We start from the raw sequence: 23,694 nt of genomic DNA, 5'->3' as shown, positions 1-23,694 counted from the left end.
GAAGACTGAAGGCACGTTCAGAAGTCAGAGGGGAGGTATCCCTAGGTGGAATACTGGTTTGCTTGATCGCGAATGGTCCAGTGTTCCAAACCTGGTTTTATTCAGTCTAATAAAATTGCAAGAGACTTTGGCTGCAACAGGAGCCAATCCTCGTTCCACAGTCCCTGCCAATATTTCTCTTTGGCAAGGGGGCAACCATACGAAGCTCCCCACAACAAAACTATTCTTGCCTTTTCTTCCCCTACCATCCAAGCTCCCCTTCAACCAACCTAGCCTGCATGGAAGCCACTGCTCCCCTTTACCACCTGATGAGAGTAGATGTGGTAAATGGAAGCAGAGTAATGAATAGTGAGTGGATTTCCACAGGTAATATCATGTTCACACACTTATTCCCTAGTAAGGGGGAGTCTAACTCGTAATGGGCAGAATTCTCTCCAGCAATATCATCAGTAATGTTAATTCCACCTACTTGCACGCGTCACATGGCAATCTGGCTAACTGATAAGGGCCTTTGCACTTTATAAATCTCAAAATTCCTCAATCATCTCATTTGTCAGAATTACTGTATTTGACAGCATTGTACATTTAATTTAGGTAGAATGAGTATAAAGCTTTTTTTTGTTCCTGCCATCTGCACAAAACTAAATAACGTTCATATTCAAAGAGAAGTATTTAAAACTCTCTGCATTGTGAATTTTAAGTAATAGGAAGTTAAGCGCATCATACTAGCAGGATTTACATTATAGCTCCTTGAAAATGTGTGACGAATAAAAGATAATACAAATACAATTCATTTCCAGGTATGCAGGAGCTGCAGTGCAGGCTCCTATTACGCACTTCCTTCAGAGAACAAAATCTCTATTTTAGAGGTTTAGGAAGGAAGAGAACTGGAGCACTGGAGTGGTTTTAGGACAAACATCTTGGGGTCAAGAAAGAAGACAACTGCAGGTTCCTCATGTAAGCAGGTCCCGTTGGGTGGTCAAGTTCCAGTACGAAGCCATCAGAAAAGTGAGCTGACATTTGGTGGCAATGAAGTAAATAAAAATAAAAGCCTTAGCTGCTCCAACATCCAAGAGACAGAAGGCTGCACTGAATGGAGCAAGAAAAGAGGGTGTTTCTTCTACATTCCTCTGGAACTGGAGGTAAAGTACCATCAAGGTTGGTCGAAGGCTCAAACTGCCTTCCAGACAGTTAAAGGAAATTACCATTAAAACTTCAACAAGTTTTCGATTTCTAAAATCTGCAGATACTCTTACTTGGATATTTGTGTTGTGCTCCAGCATACAGATTGCCATAATCCAACAATTCATACTCCAACAATAAATTAGGCCCCGGAAAAAACTGCTCTTAAATCAGAGCAAATGGTACAATATGGTAGTTTTTTGCCAGTCCAAATATATGCACACACATTCCTCTGCTGAACAAAACATGAATCACTAGAATGTTTCCACATACCGGATGGTGTTGACGGACTTCTGCCGGACCAGAATCACAACACTCCTGCGATACCGTCTGAGTAACTTACCTCACAATGAGCTCACCCACCATTCTAAAACATGTAAGTACCAGCGTAGTTTGATATTAGTTAATTGCTCAAATACATTTGAAGTCTAGAGTCCTTCACCTGGGACAGTGTATCACTGCCACCATAAGCTAACCTACTTTTACAACAATGCGGAACTACAGGTTTAGTCTCTGTGGGAGTCATTAACAGAACATATAGGGCTTCAGGTACAGTTTAACACTGAGGCCATGTTAAATTCCTATAGCCAAGAAGGTAAGTTATTATACAAATGTCTCATTTACCAGGTGAATCCCTGAAACTAAAATGCTAGAAAACATTAATTTCAGGCATGTAACCTTCCAGTCACCAGCAAAAAGATTACCCATACATTTGTATGCCTTAGAAATACAGTAGCAATCATTAACTTGGGAAGGCAGGGTGGCAAGACATTGTCTTTAACAAACTGGGTATAATAGAGCCACCTATAACAATCAACTCGAGACTCGGGTATTATGTTCTACAGAGTTGTGTTTCAAAAATGTGCCTAGAGTTGTTCAATTTGCCATTATGCAGATTTTGTGAAACAATCATGCGTGTTCCTAAATACTGCTGCTGCACCACTCCTAAAATCTTATGCGATTCTGCTGGGAAGCTATCTGCTGGATTTAAGATAACTGAATACCGATAGTCTGGATAAGGTTATCCCTTAACCGCATAACCATAAGCAACCATACGAAGCAGTGATCAACAAACGGGCAAAAGGACGGTCATTAACAATATTCCAAACAGAGACTTGTTCAATTCTTGGCATAAGCCCTCTTCGGAGAATGGGCTCTGTGGCCTGTCAGCACTTTTTCATGCTGCTTGAGAGGGATGTCCATGTGTTAATAAGAGAAACTGGGATGTTGAGAACAGAGAGCCTGTTTTGTAGTTCATTGTTCTTCAACTCTTCATTGGCAATAGATGAGGGTGTACTGTCAGTTTGAAGTACAGCTTAATGGCCATTCACATTAGGATCGGAAACTAGATTAGCTGGGGAAATGCGAGGATAAACTCATGGCTTAAGTTTTCTTTGACAATGAAGTCTTTTGTGGATACGTGTGTCATTGATTTGATGGAGAGGTAGCTTCACAATGCTGAAGGAGACCTTCTGGTCAAGGGAGGAGCCTTGGATGCTTACAAAGAGGTTCGATTACAGACGTAGAAGATACACTGAAGCAGAGGCTGCCAAAGGACAAACCATCCAAGAACCAGATGTTACAAGGCACAAGAAAAGGCAAGACTTAGAAGCAGCTTTTATATTAAGCATTTTATAGTCAGAAAGGGCTCCCTCTGGGTTTTGAAGATGTATTCCATTGGCACTGTGGGAGCCTTCTCTTGTGAGCATGAGTTCAACTTAGGATGGAGAGTCACTAACTGTTGGCATGCCTTTTTGTTGTCTTACTCATCTCATTTGGGACAACAATAAGTCATCCAACCCTAGCATCCAGCCCTAGCACCTTGTACAGATTTCTGCTTCCCAGCCAGAGCAAAGGTAACAAATATAGTCTGCAAGAGGGCCTTTCTGGTATACCTCAAGCTGACCATTGTTTATTTCATGGTCTGGGGCATTTTGGCTTTTCAACACTTTTCTCTCATTTTTAGATTAAACAAAAGCTCAGAGTATGCAACTCCGCAATGCTACTGCGCACCCTCATCTAGTAGTGCAATACTGATAAGGGGCAATTTTCCCCTATACAGGCTGTGCTATTAGTGGTTGCTGTACAGACATGATGTTCTGTCCAGGCTGCAAGGCAGGATTTATCATTACTACCTTTCATTGCAGAACTTAGCAGCCTTTTTCATGAGGTCCCCTCTATGTTTACCTAGATATACAATCAAACTGCATTTATGTGGTTGTTCTATACTAGAATAAATCTAGCCAAAATGCAACAGAGTGATGTATATGGGCAAAGACTAGCATCATTTAAGGAGTAAAAGGAGAGGAAGATCAGTTGTGAATGGTTAATGTATTGTAATGTAGTGTTCTTTAAAAAGGTGAGTTTTCTACTCTTTCATACATTTGAGCAGGGTGGAGGTGGTTCTGATGAATATGCATTGTTCCTGATCCTGGGTGCACTGACGGAAAAGTCCTGCAGCCTTTTTTTCACATTTCTTGCCCTTCAATTGGATGGTGAGGTGGCTCCAGAGATGGTGAGCTTGTCAGCAAGATAAGTAGGGGTTCGTGCTTGGATTGTTTTTTAAATGATGTAACTGGTTTTGAAGTCGTTGTGGGCCAGCAAGAGGAGCCAATGGAGTTCTGGTAGGATGAGGGGGGGGTGATGTGATCATATTTCATCAGATCTTTGACAAGACATGCAGCAGGGTGTAGGAAGCCCCTAGGGGGTGCTAGTGTGGAGTCTGGGAGGCCGTGGAGTAGGGCACTACCACCATCCAGGTGAAATAGCACAAGGGCTTGAACAGAAGTTTTAAAGCCGCTTTCAAGAATGACCTTCTTTAGAAGAAAGAACTGGTTCCAGGAAGTCTTTGAAATTGTTAGCACTGTTTTTCTTGAGCGTGAGGTTGGTGTCCAGAGTGAATTAAAGTAGCTTGACATTGGATGAAAGTTGAGGCTCAATCCCATGAAGGTTCATGTCATTTGATGGGGCACAGGACAAGCCCCCAGATTTAAGCATTATTTACGCACCATAATATACTGCAATGAACAACTTGAGCTTCACATCGATCTGCTTCCTAAAGCCTCACAACCTCAACATACCTGCGTCCTCTTAGCTCATATTTGCTTACTCATGATGGAGGGGCGGGCAATGGATCCCCGTGGGATAAAGAGGCTATTTGATGTAACTATTCTAGTCCTATCAAGCTTATGTTCTATGTAAGTAACTTGTTAGATCGGAAAAGGTTACTGCACAGGTAAACAAAGTGACTTCCAGCGCAAAGAACATACTCCCCTTAAGCAAGATGGTACAGAAATGTATGAACCCCCCTAGTTATGCCTTCATAACTAAACGTGCTCAATGTGATATTGTTTTGTTTGTTATACTTTCCCTTTCTAACTTAGTCTCCATGGACGATGTACCATTGTAATGCTTAAAGTACTTTAAGTTTAATAAACCTTTATATAAAAATGGTCCCGTCTTTGAGCCAGGTTTCTACTGCATCTTATTTTACAAACCATTTATACTGAGTTTTAACAAGTACATGGTACTGTACAATGATTGTAAGTTGTTCAACATTCAATTTTGAGTCAGTACAGCCATCTTTAATGAAAGAGGAAGATGTCACATATGTAGGAATAAACAAACAGTAGCAAAACCATATGGCGAGGGGTCCCCATGTGTGTATTGGAATACTATTGGTGTGGTTGCTATTAAGAGCAGGTTATTATGTGCGGGGTAGGGTCTGGTCCCAGTGGAATATGCCTTATTGTCAGCCGGACTCTGGCAGGAGTTTTTGGTGGGGGGTGGGAATGAAGAGACCTGGACATAAAATAGGCCCAGCTAGTAGGGCAAGGGAGAATACTGTGGGTTGGGAGGCATGCATGTACCTCCCATCACAGCATGTGTGTGGAGTATTCTTTTACGACAGGAGATCTTCGTTGAAGGTGTTTACTGTATCTTGCTTACTGTTCTTGGCAAATAACAGGAATGCTGTCTTGGTTGGGTTAATCTTAGTGTAGGCGTTCCACATCCAGGTCTGGATGGTGTGCTAGCAGCGTTTGAGGTGTTGGATGTCTGAAGCAAAGTCTTTCAAGTAGAGTTTTGTTTCATCATTATGTTGGTGTATCTTTATGCTCCCTATCTGAGTGGAGCATCAAGTGGCTCCTTGTAATAGTTGAAGATAACAGGAGACAGTATGGAGGCCTCAGGACTCCACAGGTGATTGGTATCTTTTGTTACCTGGCGATACCCATGTGAACAAACTGGTGTCAATTGGAAAGGAAGGAGAAGAACCCGTGAAGGAAACTGCCAGCGAATCCCATTTGAGACTCCATGGTGCATGTGAAGGTGGGAAGGTCAACTGTGCAGAAGGCAGCTAAAAGGCAGAGCAATATCAGGAGGCAGGGGTCCTTTTCATTGGTGGTCAAGAGCACATCATCTACAATGTGGAAGATTTAGGTCTCGGTGCTGCAGCAGATCTGAAGCCAGACTGGTAGTCGTGCAGGAGACGATTAGCTGAGATACAAGAAACTTTAGCTACGTTTGTGGTGGATGGAAAGCGAATCAGGAGATACAAAGTATTTCTTGCGAGGGAGAAGAGCACCATCAGCTAGATTTTGACAGCTATTGAATTGATGCAACAGCCATTGCAGTCTGAAGGGTATTATGTGGTGCAGGAGAGATATCCAGATTTATATTTTGAAGGGACAATGCATGTACCAATATGCATTTCCTGTGGAGTAGGAAACATGACTTGTAATGTGTGTGAGAATGAGTTGCGAAACGTGGCTTCAGACCCAGCCCAAGCATAAAAGTATTGTGGAATTAATATTTTAAGCCATTCTCATACCTTGTCAAACTTAGACCCATTTAAATTTAGTTAGTTAATAAAACTGTATTTATGGCATAAACAAAATACCACACTAAACTAAAAGTTATACCTTTGCATTTTGATGTACAGAATTCAAGATATTTGAACTTGTTCATCATTTTCCTTTATTTTGGTTAATAAAAAAAACCATGAAAGGTAACAGTGCACAAACATATAAAGATAAAAAAGGATAATATCAAATATGTATATAAACATAAAAAAATACAATGGATTAAAAAAGTGATAAAAACGGGTTGCAACCCTCTTGACAAAGATGTAAGAAATTTAAAATGTCCAAAGACCTTTCGCAAACACAAGGAGATGACGGAGCACTGAAACTTTTCAGACACTCACACCCAGTTACAGATCTGGGTTGAATCCATCATAATTTTTAAGCTCACTTCGCCACCTCAGATCAGATCTAGCTATATGCAAATCAGTCTGGGCCCTGTGCCTCATGGGAACAGTCCAGACCTAACTGCCAAGCCAGGTCTTCCCTAAACCGTAAACAAGCATCCTGGGACCGGTTTCGGGGTAATACCCCTCATCAGCCAGGCTAGCTTGAATCCAGTGACAAAGGGAGCAAGGGACCCATGTCTGGGCATACCTTGCCAACTCAGGACTTGGCAGTTCGGGCTGGACTGAAGCTAAAGAACGATGAGGGATTCAACCCAGATCTGTGACTGGAGGTGAATGTCTGAAAGGTTTCAGCGCTCCGTCCATCACCTCCTTGTGTTTGCTTTGTTCGCCCTAAGTTGGCAGGGTATGCCCAGACGTGGCTCCCTTGCTCACTTTGCCACTGGATTTAAGCTAGCCTGGCTGATGAGGGGTGTTACCCTGAAAGCGGTCACAGGATGCTTGTTTCCAGTCCAGGAAGGCCGGGCTTGGCAGTTCGGGCAGGACAGTTCAGATGAGGCACAGGGTCAAGACTGATTTGCATATAGCTTGGTCTGAACTGGGGTGGCGAAGTGAGCTAAAGAACGATTATGGATTCAACCCAGATCTGTGACTGGTGGTGACTGTTTGAAAAGTTACAGCGCTCAGTCCATCATCTCCTTGTGTTTGCTTTGTTCGCCATAAAGACCTTTCTCCAGGAGAAATTTTCTTGGCCCTCAGGTGCCATATGGCAGTGAGAAATTTGCCAATTGAAAAAAAACCTGGTCCACTCATGTTTGATCTACATATTCTCAGTGCTGTGGTACGGTCGTTGAGCCCCATCATTTTGAAGAGTGGGCTAATGCAGTGTGTACGTTGCTTTGCGTATGCCATGCAAAATAATAAAACATGTTCAATTTATGGTCTCGCATCCCATGAGGCACACATTTGATGTGCCTAACCCCTTCTTCCAAAGGCAGGTAAAGAGAGCTATTGGTAATGTGCCCATTCTGAATGTAATAAGTGCTGGTGTAAACAGGTTTGTAACCATATCTAAATACAATTCAAACTGGAAGCCACATTTAAATAAAATAAAAAAAATCAGTTAGCCTTCCCAAAGTGGTCTTGGACATTTATTCTCCCAAAACATGGGCCCAATAGGCCACGTTAAGCTTTTTAATGGCATCGCCTAGTAGTGGCCCCATGTGTCTGCTCCACAGAGGGCTGCCCTGCAAGCTTGGCCTCTATAAATTTCCAGAGGAGCTGAAATGAGGAAGGATGGTGCACCGTTTGCAAACCATATGATGGACCCTGCGGCCTGCTTTAATGGCAGAGTGCTCTTCCTCAGTTGATCAGGGGCCTATGTCAGTTTTCCAGACATACACCCAGGTAATAGAACTCAGAGACCCACTCAAGAGCTGCCCCATCCACTGATATAGTTCTTCTTATTTTGCCCTTGCAATCACCAAACACCATATACTTGTTTTTTTTTTTTAATTGTTACTTTCAGTCAATAAAATCATTACTCTCCAAGATAGGCTTTTATCACAGAATACAGAAAATGACTTCTCTTACCTGAAACTCTGCAGTTTTAGGATTAGCAATATGTACTGCTTTGGTCACAGATATGTCAACACAAAGCTTACTGGCAATATCTTCTTCAGAACACTGCAGGAGAAAAGAAATTGCAGAGCATTATAAACTTATATGTTATTTCGATTATAATCCAAATCTTTATTTATGATTGCTGATGAACAACAGCTAACTGTACATATAAAAACCTACAAAAAGGATACATAAAACATGATGATCATAACCTAGCTGCTGTCTCAGCGCATATAACTATGCAGCAAAAATCCTCCATCCATTCTAAATTGATTTTTCTAATTTTCATTATATAAAAGGACAAAGTTACCTTTATTCTGTTACTTAGTCCACAGGTCTTTCTCCCATTTCAACCTGGGGTATTCCGGATACTTAGTGGCAGAACGAATTATTTAATACAAAGCTACGTCATGCCCGTATAACCTCAAGTGTTCCCACCTTTGTCAGATACAATTATTTTAAATAGAAGCCAAAATGTAGTGGGTTTTTAGATCAATTGCTGGAAAGCGGGCAGAAGGGAGTTACATTGGTAAACTACCTAAGAACTAGGGCTAAAAGAGTCACTGTTAAGTTAACTCTACCCTAGTATTTTATGAGAATTAGATAATATTGAAGACAAAACAATCTTAATCTTAGGCACAGGCAAAGAGGTTTGGCAGAACTTCCAGGACCAATTTTACAGCACTTGAGAAGGAAGCCCCTGAAGCATATTGTTGGTAGAATGAGTGCAGTCAAAGTAACTACCTGCCTTGCATTTACCTTGGATAGGTACATGTGCAGAGAATACTGCGGCCGCTGAATTTACCCTAGTGGAGTGTGTCACAATGCCAGCTGGAGTTCGGACAGCAGAATGTAGCAATGGTGATGGTATCCATTTCATAATGGTGGCCCCAGTACTTGTTCAACTAGCATTTTTGTACTCCGAAGGCAGAAAAAGTTGCTTTAATCAACATAGATTGCTTGTTTGGTACAGATTAAAGTACAAAACATGCTTCAAGTGTACATTGTATAGGATTCCTCAGCCAAGGAGGCGAAGGGATATGGTAAGAACAATCTCCTCCTTCAGCGGCCAAGCATAATTCGGACAAAGGACGAATGTGTCCGGAGAAACAAACTAACACCTTCAAATTCAGACAAATTTGAAGGGGTCTCTTTTTAAATTTTGATGATGTACTTTTGTATGTCTATGAATCATGCTTATTTCTTTTGTAAAGATGGTGGGTCATTTACCTTTACAAAGGCTCTGCTGAGCCGATAAGCACATGTCTATGTTGCACAATAAATGTTGTGTATACACACATTCTCGAGTGCTTTCTGAAACTTGGATATATATATATATATATACACATATACACATATATATATATATATATACACACACTGAAAAAAAGTTTACATGGACGTTAGTTAGGTTCAGGTTATACGCACACAAAACCATAGAAGTTCTGCCGTTTTAGATATAGTTATCTCAAGCAACTATAACTTGTACCCGAAGGTAACAATAACTGGTACCCACCATGCTGTTTTCTCATCTATACTTCCACTGCAAATGTTGCAGTGACATTATTAATGAGGTCATAGATGTCATAACCGATGTAAAATGTGGGGCAATTATCAATGCATGACAATGGCGTGAGTTATACTTACCTTAGGGCATGAATTATAGTTACTGGAGATAACTATAACTGCTAAATTTCTATGGTTTGTGTGTGTCAAATCTGAACCCAACTATAACGTCCCTATAACCTTTGTTTTTTTCAGTGAATTTCTATGGGTTTCTAATGTTATTTCCTAACTAGAACGTGGCTGTAGCGGTGTGAGAATGGATGGGGGACTAGTTTTCTCGGTCTCTGAATGAGTGTGTGACTGGCTGTGTGGTTGTGAGTGGTGTGCGAGTATGTTGTGTGTGTGAGGGGAGAGTGTGGTGAGTGGGTGCGTGAAAGCGTGTGAGTGGGTGTGTGAAAGTGTGTAAGCGGGTGTGTGAAAGTGTGAGCGGGTGTGTGAAAGTGTGAGTGGGTGTGTGAAAGTGTATGAGAGTGTGTGAAAGTGTGTGGGTGTTGTGAGTAGGTGTGTGACTAGCTGCATACGTGTGTATGTGGGTGTTTGAGTGCCTGTGTGGGTCTATGAGTGGATGTGTGAGTGGCTGTATGGATGTGGGAATGCGTTTGCAAGCGGGTTTCTGGATCTCTGAATGGGTGCGGGACTGGCTGTATGGGTGTGTAAGTGTGAGCATGTGCTGAGCGTGTAAGTGAGTGTCGAAGTGGGTGTGTGGGTCTGTGAGTGGGTGTGAAACTAGCTGTTAACTGTGTACATGGGAGTGTGAGTGCCAGTGTGGATCTGTGAGTGGATGTATGAGTGGTTCTCTGGGTCTGTAGGTGGGTGTATGAGTGGCTGTATTAGTGTGTAAATGGGTGTGTGAGGGGTTTTCTGGGTCTCCGAGTGTGTGTGTTATGGGCTGTATGGGTGTGTGAGAGGTTGTGTGAGCGTGTGTTTGTGTGAGTATGTGCTGTGTGTGTAAATGGCTGTGTGCGTCTTTGAGTGGGTAGGTCACAGCTGTAGGAGTGTGATTGTGGGTGTGTGAGTGCATGTGTAGGTCTGTGAGTGGATGTATGAGTGGCTCTCTGGGTCTGTACGTAGGTGTGTGGCTGTGAATGAGGGTATCTAAGTGATTTTCTGGGTCCGAGTGGGTGTGTGAGTAGCTGTATGAGTATGTGAGAGGATGTGTGAGTGGATGTGTGAGTGGATGTGTGTGTCAAGAGAGTGTGTGTAGTGGGTCTGTGACTGGGTGCATGAGTTTTTTTGATTGGGGTCTAGATATGTGGATTCTCATGTGGGGGGGGCGGGTCGGCCGCGCTGAGAGCTGCAGTGGATCTGCGGATGTTCATGTGTCAAAAATAAAACATTTGAGGACAACTTCTTGCCCATGAGGGGTATTGTCATCCCTGTAATAACAGCAAACCTATGTTACAATAAACCAAATCAACACCACTAAAACCACTAAAGATGGTAATATATTACAATGATATTCATTAATATAAGTAATAATTCACTGTTCAATTTGCCATTGTCAATCAACTGTGTGCATGGCTCTTTAAAAAAAAAAAGTGTGTGCTGCAAAGTAATCTTAGGTCCCATATATAAGAGGAACCTCTACACTCTAGATCTATCAGGCTACAAGATCCAGCTCCAGGAATGAGTGAAAACATGAAATGCATTTTTGGTCAAAACAAGGTCTATGGTGAGGGTGTGCAAATCAGCTGGGATACGAAGGAGTCACGGCCGCAAACATGTGTAGTTAGGGATGCACACAGGTATATAGTACCAGTTTTACAAACTGTTCATAGTCCTAGTTAGGTGGCAGAGACCATTAAAAAATTGAGAATAAAAAAGAAACAGGCTGCAAAAGCAACAGAGTACAAGATGAAAATGTGTACAACCTGCTAATGCCACATAAAATTCAACCAACTATGGGCCTCATTTTGATGGCAGTCGGACCTCCACCAACAGGTCGTATATTAAAAAAAACATTATTTTTTCTTATATATCTTCAGTACACACAGATCAGCCATAGTAAGACAGAATCACCTATTTTGATTTAGTTTATTTACATTTGTTTAATACACTGTAGACCTAACACAGACAGGTTTCAGAGCACTGTGCAACATCAAATTTAGTAGGGCATAGGAGAGCCTGAATCGTACTATTATCAAAGACTTTGGTTACAATGTACATAGAAGGATGGGGATACTACCGATGAACAATTTACAGTGGTACAGACATGGTCTGTAAATCTCTTTGTGCTAGACTTCCAAGAACACTGTTATAGTGATTTTTGACATAGTTCCTTGGGGCATGGATACAAGAACGGAAGGCACTACAATAGTAAGATCCAGTGTTGAAATAGGTTATGCAATTACTTATATGAGTGTTGAGAGGGTAATGTAATGAAGCAATACTAAAACTCCATTAAAGTTTACAGATATTTCTCTCTGCAAACCCTTCTGAGTTTTTTGAAGACCGGGAAGTAAAAGCTTTTCTGAAGTCATGAAAATATTTTTGGGGTGCCTGGCATGAAAATCCTCTCACAAGGGTACTATTTTTCTCAACACAAGTTAAGTATGACCGTATTGTTGCATCTAAAAGTTTTGATCCAAATGTTATAATTAATGTTTGTGTTAAATATCCAGGGGTGTTTAGGTGAAGTACTTTTATTTTCATGTCCTGTTTGGATTGTTCGTTTTTGAGATTCACAAAGCTTTAAAGGTTGAATTTTGCTGATCCGGATATGTCTTGAATGAGTTTTTTTAAAGGCTAAGTGCTCGTCGAGTAACCTAGGAATTTAGCTGTGGTAGCTGTTTATTTTGTGATGTCTGCATCTTTTAGCTCTTTCGTCTATAGATAATCATCTGTTTGTTGTGATTGGGGAGATATAAAAGGTCTGTGAGCAATTCTCCTAAGGATTCAACATGTAGGTTGAAGATAATGAGTGATAGAATGGATCCTTGGGGTATTCCATACAATGCATGGAAGGACTCAAACCATACTACAGTTAATGACCATGCTATTTTGAAGAATTTTCAGTAATAGTTTAAGGCCTACGGGATAAAATAGCACCACCTTGTCTGGCAGGACGAGGTAGCTGTGGTGACCATCATAAACATTTATCAGTATGCCACCAAGAAATATCAAGGTAGCAGGTTTGGTGCTGTATCCTGGCCTGAAAACCAACTGGTTAGTCCCCTGTAGACTGTGAATTTTAGTGTTTTCTTTCACTTAAGAGGTGTTGGAAATGTCACCTTTTCTGCAGGGATACCTCAGAATATTTTTTATGCTGTTTACCGAGCCCTATGTTTGCTACCTATCAAACGATGTGCACCTTTACCCTGGGGTAACCAATGGTAAAGTGCTTGTGTTCCTCTCTTCAACATGAGGAAATTCTAATACACCTGATTGGCATATTTAACTTACCTATAGGTCCCTAGTATATGGTTCCAAGGTGTACCCAGGGCCAGTAAGCTAAATGTTCCAAGTGAACTGCAGCACCCTTTGTGCCATCCACTAGAGTGACAATGCAAACATGACTGCAGGCCTGTCATCAATAACCTGGCTATGAAGACATGACTGCAGGCCTGCTATCAGTAACCTGGCTATGCAGGTTTCAACTGCAAATTCGACCTCTCGAAATAACCCCTTTTAACAGGCCTAAATCTTCTTTAACTATTTATAAGTCACCCCTAAGTAAGCTTTATTGCCCATAAGGCAGGGTGCATGGTATTTAAAAGTAGAATATGTTGGGGATTATTGTTAAACATGCCCTTACTGCGACTAGCCCCTCAAACCTGTTTTCACTGTAGCAGGGTTGGCTGTTCCATAGGAATGCAATATTAAATAGTAATATTGTACCTTGAGAATAGGACCAGCTAGAAAATTATTTAAACAACTATTTTTTAATAATTTATAATAATAGTTATAAACAATCCAATTCAATAGTAAAGTCATATTTTTTATAGAAATTAAGCAAAAGCGCCTTTTAGAAAGTTGCCTGGGCCTTGCCTAAAGTCCATGAAAGGTAAATCCGCATTTCGCTCTCCAACTTCTCCCAGACAGCATTTAGCAATTGAATAGGCATGAATGAGGTATGAACTTTCTCCCAAGAGAAGACTATAGGCTGACCTGAATGGGCAGAAAGGGTCCATCACAACCTGACACAACATGCAGGAGGGGCAGGGAGGATCCTTTTTTACATTAAAGTATCAAGTCCTGCTTCAATGTCACATCTTGCTTGACAGGTCTGCTGGGGTTTTTCATATGACACTTGGGGTGCACTTCAAAGAGGCCTCTGCTGTCGCAGGCAAATGTTAGATGACAGGCAGTGACCTTCTTTTGTATCCACAGTCAGTTCGACCCAAATCACAGTGGGCTTCTTTTCGGCATTACAGTGTTACCCACTGCTTGGCAAGTCTGCTCGGTTTACATATAATATTTGGGGTGCACTCCCATGTCTGAATGATAAAACCTCAGGGACTGTCACAAACTCGATTTTGGTTTTCAATATGGTAAGCAAGTAGGATTACCACAGTACGCTCCACACTCGCACCCCTACCCCATAGAACCCAAGATTAGCATGGCCAAAGACTTCGGCCATCTTGAAATTGCCTAAATTGTGCTGGGTTAACCATGGGAACTTTTACCTTATTGGTTATGGCGGCCCCTAGGTAATGCCACCCACTAACTCATGCCGGGCATAAATATTGCATCTCCAGGCACCCACTTCAGAACACTCTTGGACCTGTCGAAGATCTAAAGATGAATGAACCTTCTGTCTAAGACCTGAGAAGAGCCTAGAAGGGTGGAGCTGCTCTTATTCTTGTACTGAGGACAAAGAAGTGGACTCAAAGGGTCATAAGGCTGACCTACTAATAAAAGCACCAGGACACACCAAGCTCCAAGAGGCCTTTTCCTGGAACTGCCAAGCTGACCAGTGGTAACTGGACATGGACTGGGCGCTGTTATGGCCTTCTGCCTGACACCCAGTGAGTTTTTAAGTGCCTCCCCTGAGGTCCAGGAGCACTAAAGTCAGAAGGTAAAAACTTTGACTAGGACAAACCCAGTCAGTGTATCGGACTCATGCTTCATTGCTTCAGCGTCAAATTGTGCTTAGGTCTTGTTTTACCACAACCATTGAATATCATTGCCACTTTGTGCTTCTTGGTGCTATTTCTACTTAAAACTTTAAAAATTCCTTTCTCCCGTTCCCCTTATTGGGTTTTTGTCATTTTGAGAATTAAATTTCACTCTAAGTTTCTTATTCGTTTCAGGATTTTTGTTGTATTGCATTTTGATTTTAATACGATTTTAGTACTGTGTAATTAGTTTACCCATTGCCTCTAAATTAAGCCTGGGTGCTCTGTGCTGTAACGACCAAGGGCTCAAGCTCAGGTTTAGTCTCTTTAGTGGTTCACCATAACAAGAATTGTGATTATTACTTGGCATAGGCATTTACCCTCCCACCCCCTCAACTAATACCCCAATTTCTTACAAGAGGACATACAGTTTTCTATGAATTTGGGCAGAAAGATACTCCTGGAATAAGTCTCTAGTTTTCTGTGGGAGAAGAATTTAGGTGTGCCTTTTTTTAAGGTCTGAAATGCCCTTTTTTAGCAAACGTCTGGAAGTAGAAGCTTGCCGGGCGTAAACCAGTCTGGAATCAACAATTTGTAGAATTATTTTGCAAGACGCAGGAGGATGTGGTCAGCCATGGCATCTGAGGGCTTTTTATCTGTGATGGCAGATTTGATTAAGTGCTCTGAGAGATCGGGGAGATTGTTCTAAAGTCTGATGTGTTCAGTGGCAAAATAGCGCGCATTGACTATGTTGTATGCAATGAATTCCTCTGATATTACTTATCTTTTCAAAAAAATAATTTGCCAAGGACATTACACTTAGATTTATATGGGTCTTATGGAGCAGATATATATATATATATATATTCACTGAAAAAACCATAGGTTATAGACCATATATAGTTAGGAATTAGCATTTACAAAACCTTGAAAATTCACTGAAAAAACCATAGGTTATAGACCATATATAGTTAGGAATTAGCATTTACAAAACCTTATTTTACTCACACAAAACCATTGAAATTCCATATATAGTTAGTTGCACTAACTATATATCGCGCACCCGCAATCCACTGCTGATGATGTCACATATTACATCATTCATGACATGGTCAGTGACATCACTGATGACATCACTGATGACATCTCAAATGACATCACTGATGACATCATCTAGTGTCTGTGTGTTTTTGTAAAGTTTAAATACGTTTTACATATTGAAGAATGACTGGATGTATGGAAGACTGAGTGTGTGTGTGTGGCTGGCTGGGAGGTGTGTGACTCTGTGCATATCAATGTGTACTTGTATCAGTGATTGTATAAGAGAGTAAGTATGTGTTAGTATATGTGTGAAAAGTATGGTGTTCTGTGTTTAACTATAGATGAGGAAATCGAAGTGTGATTGATTCTTCACAGGACTGACTAGGTGTATGAGTGCATATGATAGTGTTCTAATAATAACTGACTGTATGTATGAGTAATTGTATGGGTGAATGAGTGAATGTGTGTGTAGACGTAGGAATCAGTGAGTGCGTATGTAGTAACTGGTATTGGTGTGTCATGATGTCATCAGTGATGTCATTTGAGATGTCATCAGTGATGTCATCAGTGATGTCATTTGAGATGTCATCAGTGATGTCATCAGTGATGTCACTGACCATGTCATGAATGATGTAATGTGTGACATCATCAGCAGTGGATTGCGGGTGCGCGATATATAGTTAGTGCAACTAACTATATATGGAATTTCAATGGTTTTGTGTGAGTAAAATAAGGTTTTGTAAATGCTAATTCCTAACTATATATGGTCTATAACCTATGGTTTTTTCAGTGAATTTTCAAGGTTTTGTAAATGCTAATTCCTAACTATATATGGTCTATAACCTATGGTTTTTTCAGTGAATTTCATTGGTTTTTTAACAGCTAATATCTGTAGCTGTAAAATGTATTCTTCTTTAAATCCAAAAATATATTTTATATGTTTATGAATAATTTTTTTTTTAAATATTTTTTTTTCTTCGTTCCCGCTTCGCGTATCGGGAAGCTTCCCGTTAGCTGACCTTGATGCCGCGAAATAGACCGCGAGCCGGTAAACGTTTCTTTACCGCAAGTGCCGCGTTAGAAAACAACATCGTGACGCCTCCCGTCCGCATGACGTTTCACGTTGTCGCGTGATACGTCATATGACGTGCTACGTTAGCGAACTGGTACGCGAAGCAAGTCGCAAAGCGCAGGTTTCTGGAAGCAAACCGGGAGGCCCTGCAAAGCGCTTAACGTAAACACAGCAAGTCATGTGACTTGGTAATAACACTTTTCATTGGTTCATTTCACTTTTGGTTTCCTAATGATGTAAGACTAGGTCATATAATCTAAAATGAACACTTTTGATTGGTTGAGAACTCTTGTTTTTCCCAAATGATGAAAATCCCTCCTTCTTTCCTCACTCTGACTTTCATCATTGTGAGAGAAAGACCCTTTGTGATCACTGAGCAATGGCTTCTTTAGTAGCTTCAGCTGGTGCTTCCCCACCACCTCCACCACATCCAAGGAAGAGTGGACCACCTGCTCAAGTTATAATTCAGCAAGAAGAGGAAGAAGAGGAACAGGAGGAAGAGCACGAAGAGAGGCAGTTTTTGCCTGAGGAACCCAAGACGTCTCACCGGAAAGAAAACTTCATTTGGCAATTTTTTAAAATTCCCAAAGGTCAGAAAAAAGTAAATGCAAGATACGTAACTTGCCTTATATGTCAAGATAGACTGTCCAGAGGAACCGAGAAAAAATACAGTTTCGGAAACTACACAATGCATCGCCATATGACTAGGTGGCATCCTAACAACTACAGTGCTGCACAGTTTCGGAACGACCTAGATAATCTCCCTATTATGGCCAGAAGATCTGTTGTACCGGAAGTAACGGGACCAGAGGGCAGGGAGATGGTGCCAAATATACAAATGAGATTTGGTGAAGTAAAACACATCTGCGTATTTTGCGATGGATTCATTTGCTACGGAGAAAGAAGCATCACTCTGATCAACAGAGCTATTGACTATCATATGCAAGTTTGTACGAAACGCCCAAAATAATAAATACTTTTTTTTTGTTTTGTTGCTCCTGTTGAGCCCTTTACAATGAATCGTTTTCATTGCCCCCTCCAAGAAAACCCCCAAAAAATATAAAACTGTTCAGAAAAATTCAAAAAAAGTAAAAAAATGTTCTGAAAAATAATAAAAAAAATATAAAACAACAAAAACAATAAAAAAAAAAGTTCTTTTCAGAACTACCTCCCCGTTATTAAAAAATTGGTACAATATTTGGAACTGTGCCAACCTCTATTTCTCTTAGTTCGCTTCCCAGTTCGCTCGCCGGTACGCGAACCGGAAGCGAACCAAAAACAGTAAGTATAAGGGAAGGAAACAGAGACTTATGTTAAAAGAAAGACAGCTATAGGGGAGTAAACTAGAGATACTATTACCCGTAATCCACTGCTGATGATGTCACATATTACATCATTCATGACATGCTCAGTGACATCATCAGCAGAGGATTGCGGGTTTTTTGACAACGTGCCTTATCCACGGTTTAATAACGCTGCCTTTTGCTTTATATAAGTTTTCAAATTGTATGAAATATATACCAATAGGTCGTTATGAACCTTTAGGTAGTGCTTTTCTTCAAGAGGTCTGGTCGCTTCCATACACATACAGTTGTTTCAAAGATGATCAAGAAGTTTATCTGAATGGAGAGGAATGCACTGAGACGCCAGATCATTCACTAATGTGTAGGCACATACAGTTACACGGTTCATGCAACAAACACCGACCAAATATGGCTTGCGTGTTGCAAGGCACGCCAGTTCCTGCTATCATCCCCACGTTCAAGTTGTTGGAAAATGGTAGTTATTTGATGCTCAATAATGAAGATTGTTCTGAGTTAATTAAAAGTATTCCTTTTATGGTAACAGTAAGTGAACGGGTTATTTGCTGCAGAAATGTTCTATTTCCTCCCACACATGAACATAGGGAGTTTTCAATCTGGCCACAAATACCAACCTTGGGAGAGATTTCAACGGCATGGCAAGAATAAGAGCTCTTTTGTCTCAGAGAGAGGTGGCCTTGAGTTCGGCCCGTGAAACTTTCGTGCTTCACATAGCGAACACCCGTACAGAGGTGCAGACCCTTCTCAATTCAGATTTGCCTTTCAATTTCAGCAAGATGGTTCGGACTATCCTTAACGCATCCTCCACAAAGGCCCTGGCGCACTTTTTTAAAGTTGTTACCAGTGGTCTCGTGACTTCATTTGAGAAAATCTTTGGAGTCATCCCTGCTTTCTTTCATTCTATTTTCTCCACTCTGCTTCGTGGATTGGCATTTTTACTTGTATTACCAGCGGACGCTCTTGTGCTTTTTTACATTTTTAAATATGGATGTCCCTCCTATGCAACCTCCCACCCTGCAGCTGCTGACACTGTTCCGCAATCGCATGCTAGAATATTATGGCACAATGCCGTTGGCGATATTAAGCACGGCATATGGATTATCTTTTCGATTCTCCTACTTCACCTGTGTCCAGCCTGTATTTCACTGCCTGACCTGTGATTTCGATTGGGCCATTGATTTGTGTCTCTGCGGACCGGTTTCTCCTGACGTCGACTTTAATCAGCTGATGACTCCTATCATTACTCACGAGTTGGTTTGTCCTGGCGAAAGGATTATGGCTGTGGCATTGATGCATGGACTACTTGGTCCCTGGAATTTACTGGCGGCAGCACAGTCTTTCTTGGAACAGAGCTTTCTTGAAAACCCACCGAGCTGTCCTCTGATGGTGATAGAGGATCCGGTGCTGGGAGAGCACGTATGTTCTTTTCCGCTTTTAAATTGGATGGCTGAACTGTTTTCGGGTGAAGACGGTGACTTCCTATTGGAGGCTGTTGCAGCTTATTTTGCATACACAGTTATGTCATAGACCTTTTTCATGTTTGATATGCTGAGTACTAGCATTTCATTGACAATTCATTGACTTATTTGTCAAGTTTTTATTATTTACCTTGCCTATTGGCTTAAGACTCGATAAAGTACTTGGCTGTTTTATTTTTCTTTAGCATTAAATTTTCCTAGTTTTTAATGCTTTACCTTGCGGACCGTCCACATATAAACTTGCAATCTGCTCTCATGAGATGGCACTTCTATTATCTTATTCAGTTCGTTTCCGGATCATGGGGAGGTGTCATCTAGGTCCTGGATATCTTTACACCGTGTTAAGTTAGCATGGGCTCATTACCGGTTTAAACGCCATTTTTCCTTTTTTGCAACTTCTGCACACGACACTTAGTTGTTGCTTTAGCTTTCCACCTAGTAGTTCATCGTGGTTTACATGAGAATAATATGTTATTGCTCTACTATCTGCTTTGCTTGTTAAACTATATCTGTACAGCGAGTGCTAAAGTTTCAAGAACAACACGATACAGAATTGTTATGAGGTCTGATCTCCACGACTTCATACTCATAACATAAGTGCAACTTCTGCCAATTCTGGGCATGAGGCGGGTTTTATATTGCTTTGCCGAACACACATACACAACAGTTGATGCGGTTCACATGAAGAGAGAGCTGGTGTATGCTGATGTGATTCCTTCAAATCTAAGACACTAAAGTATGGGCACGCCCTAAACCAACACAAAGAGACCTTCTTAGCAAATAATATAATATGTGTATTAGGGAGGGTGAGATATAAGCAGCCGCGGGCCGTGGAGGGAGTTACGGTGAGGCAGGGAGGCGGGGAGGGGGAGAAGCAGGGTGGAGCCCTCTCTACCCTGCCCCTCCCCCTCCCCGCCTCCCTGCCCCACCGTAACTCCCTCCACGGCCCGCGGCTGCTTATAAGTGTTGCTAACTCTTATTCATTTACAGCATGTTAACATACTGTCACCATTCGCTTTTTATGTACTAGTAACTATGCTGGTAATTTTGCTACTGATAATATGTGTACTTGTATTCTCCACCCTGCTTCTCCCCCTCCCCGCCTCCCTGCCTCACCGTAACTCCCTCCACGGCCCGCGGCTGCTTATAAGTGTTGCTAACTCTTATTCATTTACAGCATGTTAACATACTATCACCATTCGGTTTTTATGTACTAGTAACTATGCTGGTAATTTTGCTACTGATAATATGTGTACTTGTATTATCTAAGATACTACGCCTGAGAAGACGGCATTAGTAAATAAACATTTCAAATACACATGTGTTCTTCTTAACTCCATGTTCTGGTTTCTAAGAAATATATAACGACCGACTGTTCATGAGTGCCACGTATCCTGAGGTACTATAAGTTCATATTCTGGATTGTCTAAACATTGAGAGTTTGTTATATCCAATGTGACACTGTACCTAGCTTGCTAAGGGGTTTTTGATTACTAACGTGAGTTTTGGGACACCCTAATTCGCCGAGGTTCCAATCCTCTGTCCACAGTTCTGTGTGAGAACAGAAACCCTGCGACAGGGGCACCCCCGACCCTTGCTGGAGCTTCATCACACTTGCGATACAACTCCAGCAATGCGCCACCTTTACGGCACAGATACATCACGCATCTGTGCTGTTTTTGCCCCATGATGCGCCGCATTGTAAATGCAGCACACCATAGATGACGGAACAGCGGCACAGAATGACTAACACATCCCTGGTGATGCGCCAGTCATCATAAATGTATCCCTATGCTTCTTATCTTGTTAGAGATGAACCGCCATATGTATCATCAAAGTTTTTTGCATTTCCTAAATAGCGAACTTTAAGGAATAAATAGCGATTCTTTACCATTCCTAGTTTGCGATTAGCTATTTGCTAATTACAAATTACCCATTCATTTCCTTCATTTCCATAGGGCGGTTGAACTCACTTTTAGCTCGAACGGCTGAATGGATTTCCACGAAACTTGGCAAAATTGTAGGGACTGGTAGCCCGATGTGCCTTTGCTATGTCTCAAGATATATGCTCCAGTGGTTTTTACGAAAATTAACTTTGAAAAATATATATTGGGCTACATTGGCCTATATATATGTTGGAGCCCAAATGTAGCCCAATGTAGCCCAATGAAGCCCAATGTAGCCCAATGTAGCCCAAAGATGGCCGCCAGACACACAAAAAAACAAATGTAGCGCAAATATCAGCCAGATGTAGCCCAACTATAGCCCAGTGACAGAATGACCAATCAGCTTCGCAAACCTCCGTTACGCGAAGCGGAGCGCTGTTACAGATATATATCTTTTTTTGAACGTTAATTTCTCAAAATCCACTGGAGCACATATATTGAGACCTAGCAAAGGCACATCGGGCTACCAGTCCCTAATATTTTGCCATGTTTCGTGCAAATCCATTCAGCCGTTCGATTATTATTATTATTATTTTTTTTGCCCCGCGGGGCCCTTTTAAAACCTCCACATCAAACCTAGGGGGTGAGCGACAATGTACTATGCCCCCTTATGGTCATTTGCCCCTTCGCTTTGGCCTCCTCTTGTCTCTCGATCCTACCGAGAGACAAGATGGCGGCCGCTACGGACTTTTTGGAATGTTGACAGACGCCAGAGAACCAATCAGCTTCGCTTCACAAAGCTCCGTTGCGCGCAAAGTACGCGTCCTGGGACGCTGCCCGGTCCGCTGTTACAGATATATATCTTTTTTTAAACGTTAATTTCTCAAAATCCACTGGAGCACATATATTGAGACCTACAAAAGGCACATCGGGCTACCAGTCCCTACAATTTTGCCAAGTTTCGTGCAAATCCATTCAGCCGTTCGGGCTAAAAGTGAGGCCAACCGCCCTATGGAAAACTCAATGTTAAAAACACGTTTTGGGACCCCCCTTTTTTCTCGGCCCCCCCTTGACGAACCCCCCCCAAATTTTCAAGGGCTGCTCAGAAACAAAATGTGCCATTTTCCTGAAAATTTCAGCCAATTCCGTCCACAAACGCCAAAGTTATTAGACATAGAATTTTCAAAAATCCCATAGAGAAAAAATCCTAACTATATATACCTACTGGCGACCGCCAGTAGGTAATATATCTGCTCCCTGTGCACCAGCCTGATGCACTCGCGAACAGTGCTTGTCACGGCGGGGGTGGTCCCGCCTTCATATTCCGCTCTAACTTCCGCCAGGTATTCGTACGCTTTCACAGATGACAGCACTCATGGGGGCGAATTCCAACTTTTATTCACAGGAACTCTGGGCGTACAGACTCGTTTCGGCAACCACCTTTGTCGATGTTTGTGCAAACATCGACAAAGGCGGTTGCCGAAATACACATTTTTGAAGGGGTGGGAGGGGATGGGGACTACAACCATCTTAAATTGAACCCGGACAAAACCGAGTTGGTTCTCACCGGTGGTTCGTCCAGTCCCTGGAATTCCCGATTCTGGCCCTCCTCTCTTGGTCCCTCCCCCTCCCCCACCCCCTCAACCGCAGTTAAAACACTGGGGGTTAAAATCAACAACCAGCTCACCCTCCACTCACAAATTAGCACTGTTGTCTCCTCCTGTTTCCTCACCCTCCGAACTATCCGCACTGTTTCCCGCTTCTTCTCCCCGCAGGCACTTAAGTTGATTATGGCCGCACTGGTGATTTCGAGGCTAGACTATGCCAATGCCATCTATAACGGCATTCCAGCATATAGCCTGCGGAGACTCCAGATGGTTCAGAACCAGGCGGCCCGGCTGGTCTATGGTCTCCCACGTTATCACCATTCCACACCCCTCCTCAGAGAGCTTCACTGGCTCCCTGTTAGGGAACATTCCCTGTTCAAGACCGGCTGTATGGTCTTCCAGGCCCGTCAAGGCACTGCCCCTGCTTTCATTTCCTCGTTAATAAATAAATACATGGGGGAGGAGCCAAGAAGGCGACCGGAGCGGACCTGTAGGCTCCCGGCTCCGCTAGTCATTTCTTGCCGCGCTGGCATCCTGATTCACATCCTGGCGCAATCGCTCGCAGATTGTGTGCGAAGCGGCGCTGATCCCGGCGGCGCTTTCCCGGACCCCCGGCCTGCCCGTCAGCCGAAGATATTGGTCTCCTAACTC

At 42.1% G+C, this 23,694-nt stretch overlaps 1 protein-coding gene across 1 annotated transcript in view; it reads right to left on the bottom strand.

Annotated features, from left to right (window-relative positions):
- Positions 1-23,694, bottom strand: part of FARSB (phenylalanyl-tRNA synthetase subunit beta) — a 308,213-nt gene that overhangs the window by 121,280 nt on the left and 163,239 nt on the right. The window contains exon 14 of the mRNA XM_078665975.1: positions 7,985-8,077. Coding sequence (XP_078522101.1) covers positions 7,985-8,077 — 93 coding nt within the window. The remainder of the gene's footprint in view (positions 1-7,984; positions 8,078-23,694) is intronic.

The sequence above is a fragment of the Lissotriton helveticus genome, chromosome 11, assembly GCF_964261635.1.
Source record: "Lissotriton helveticus chromosome 11, aLisHel1.1, whole genome shotgun sequence".
Lineage (NCBI taxonomy): Eukaryota > Metazoa > Chordata > Amphibia > Caudata > Salamandridae > Lissotriton > Lissotriton helveticus.
Note: the sequence above shows the minus strand (reverse complement) of the source record. Positions and strands in the feature narration are given on the sequence as shown.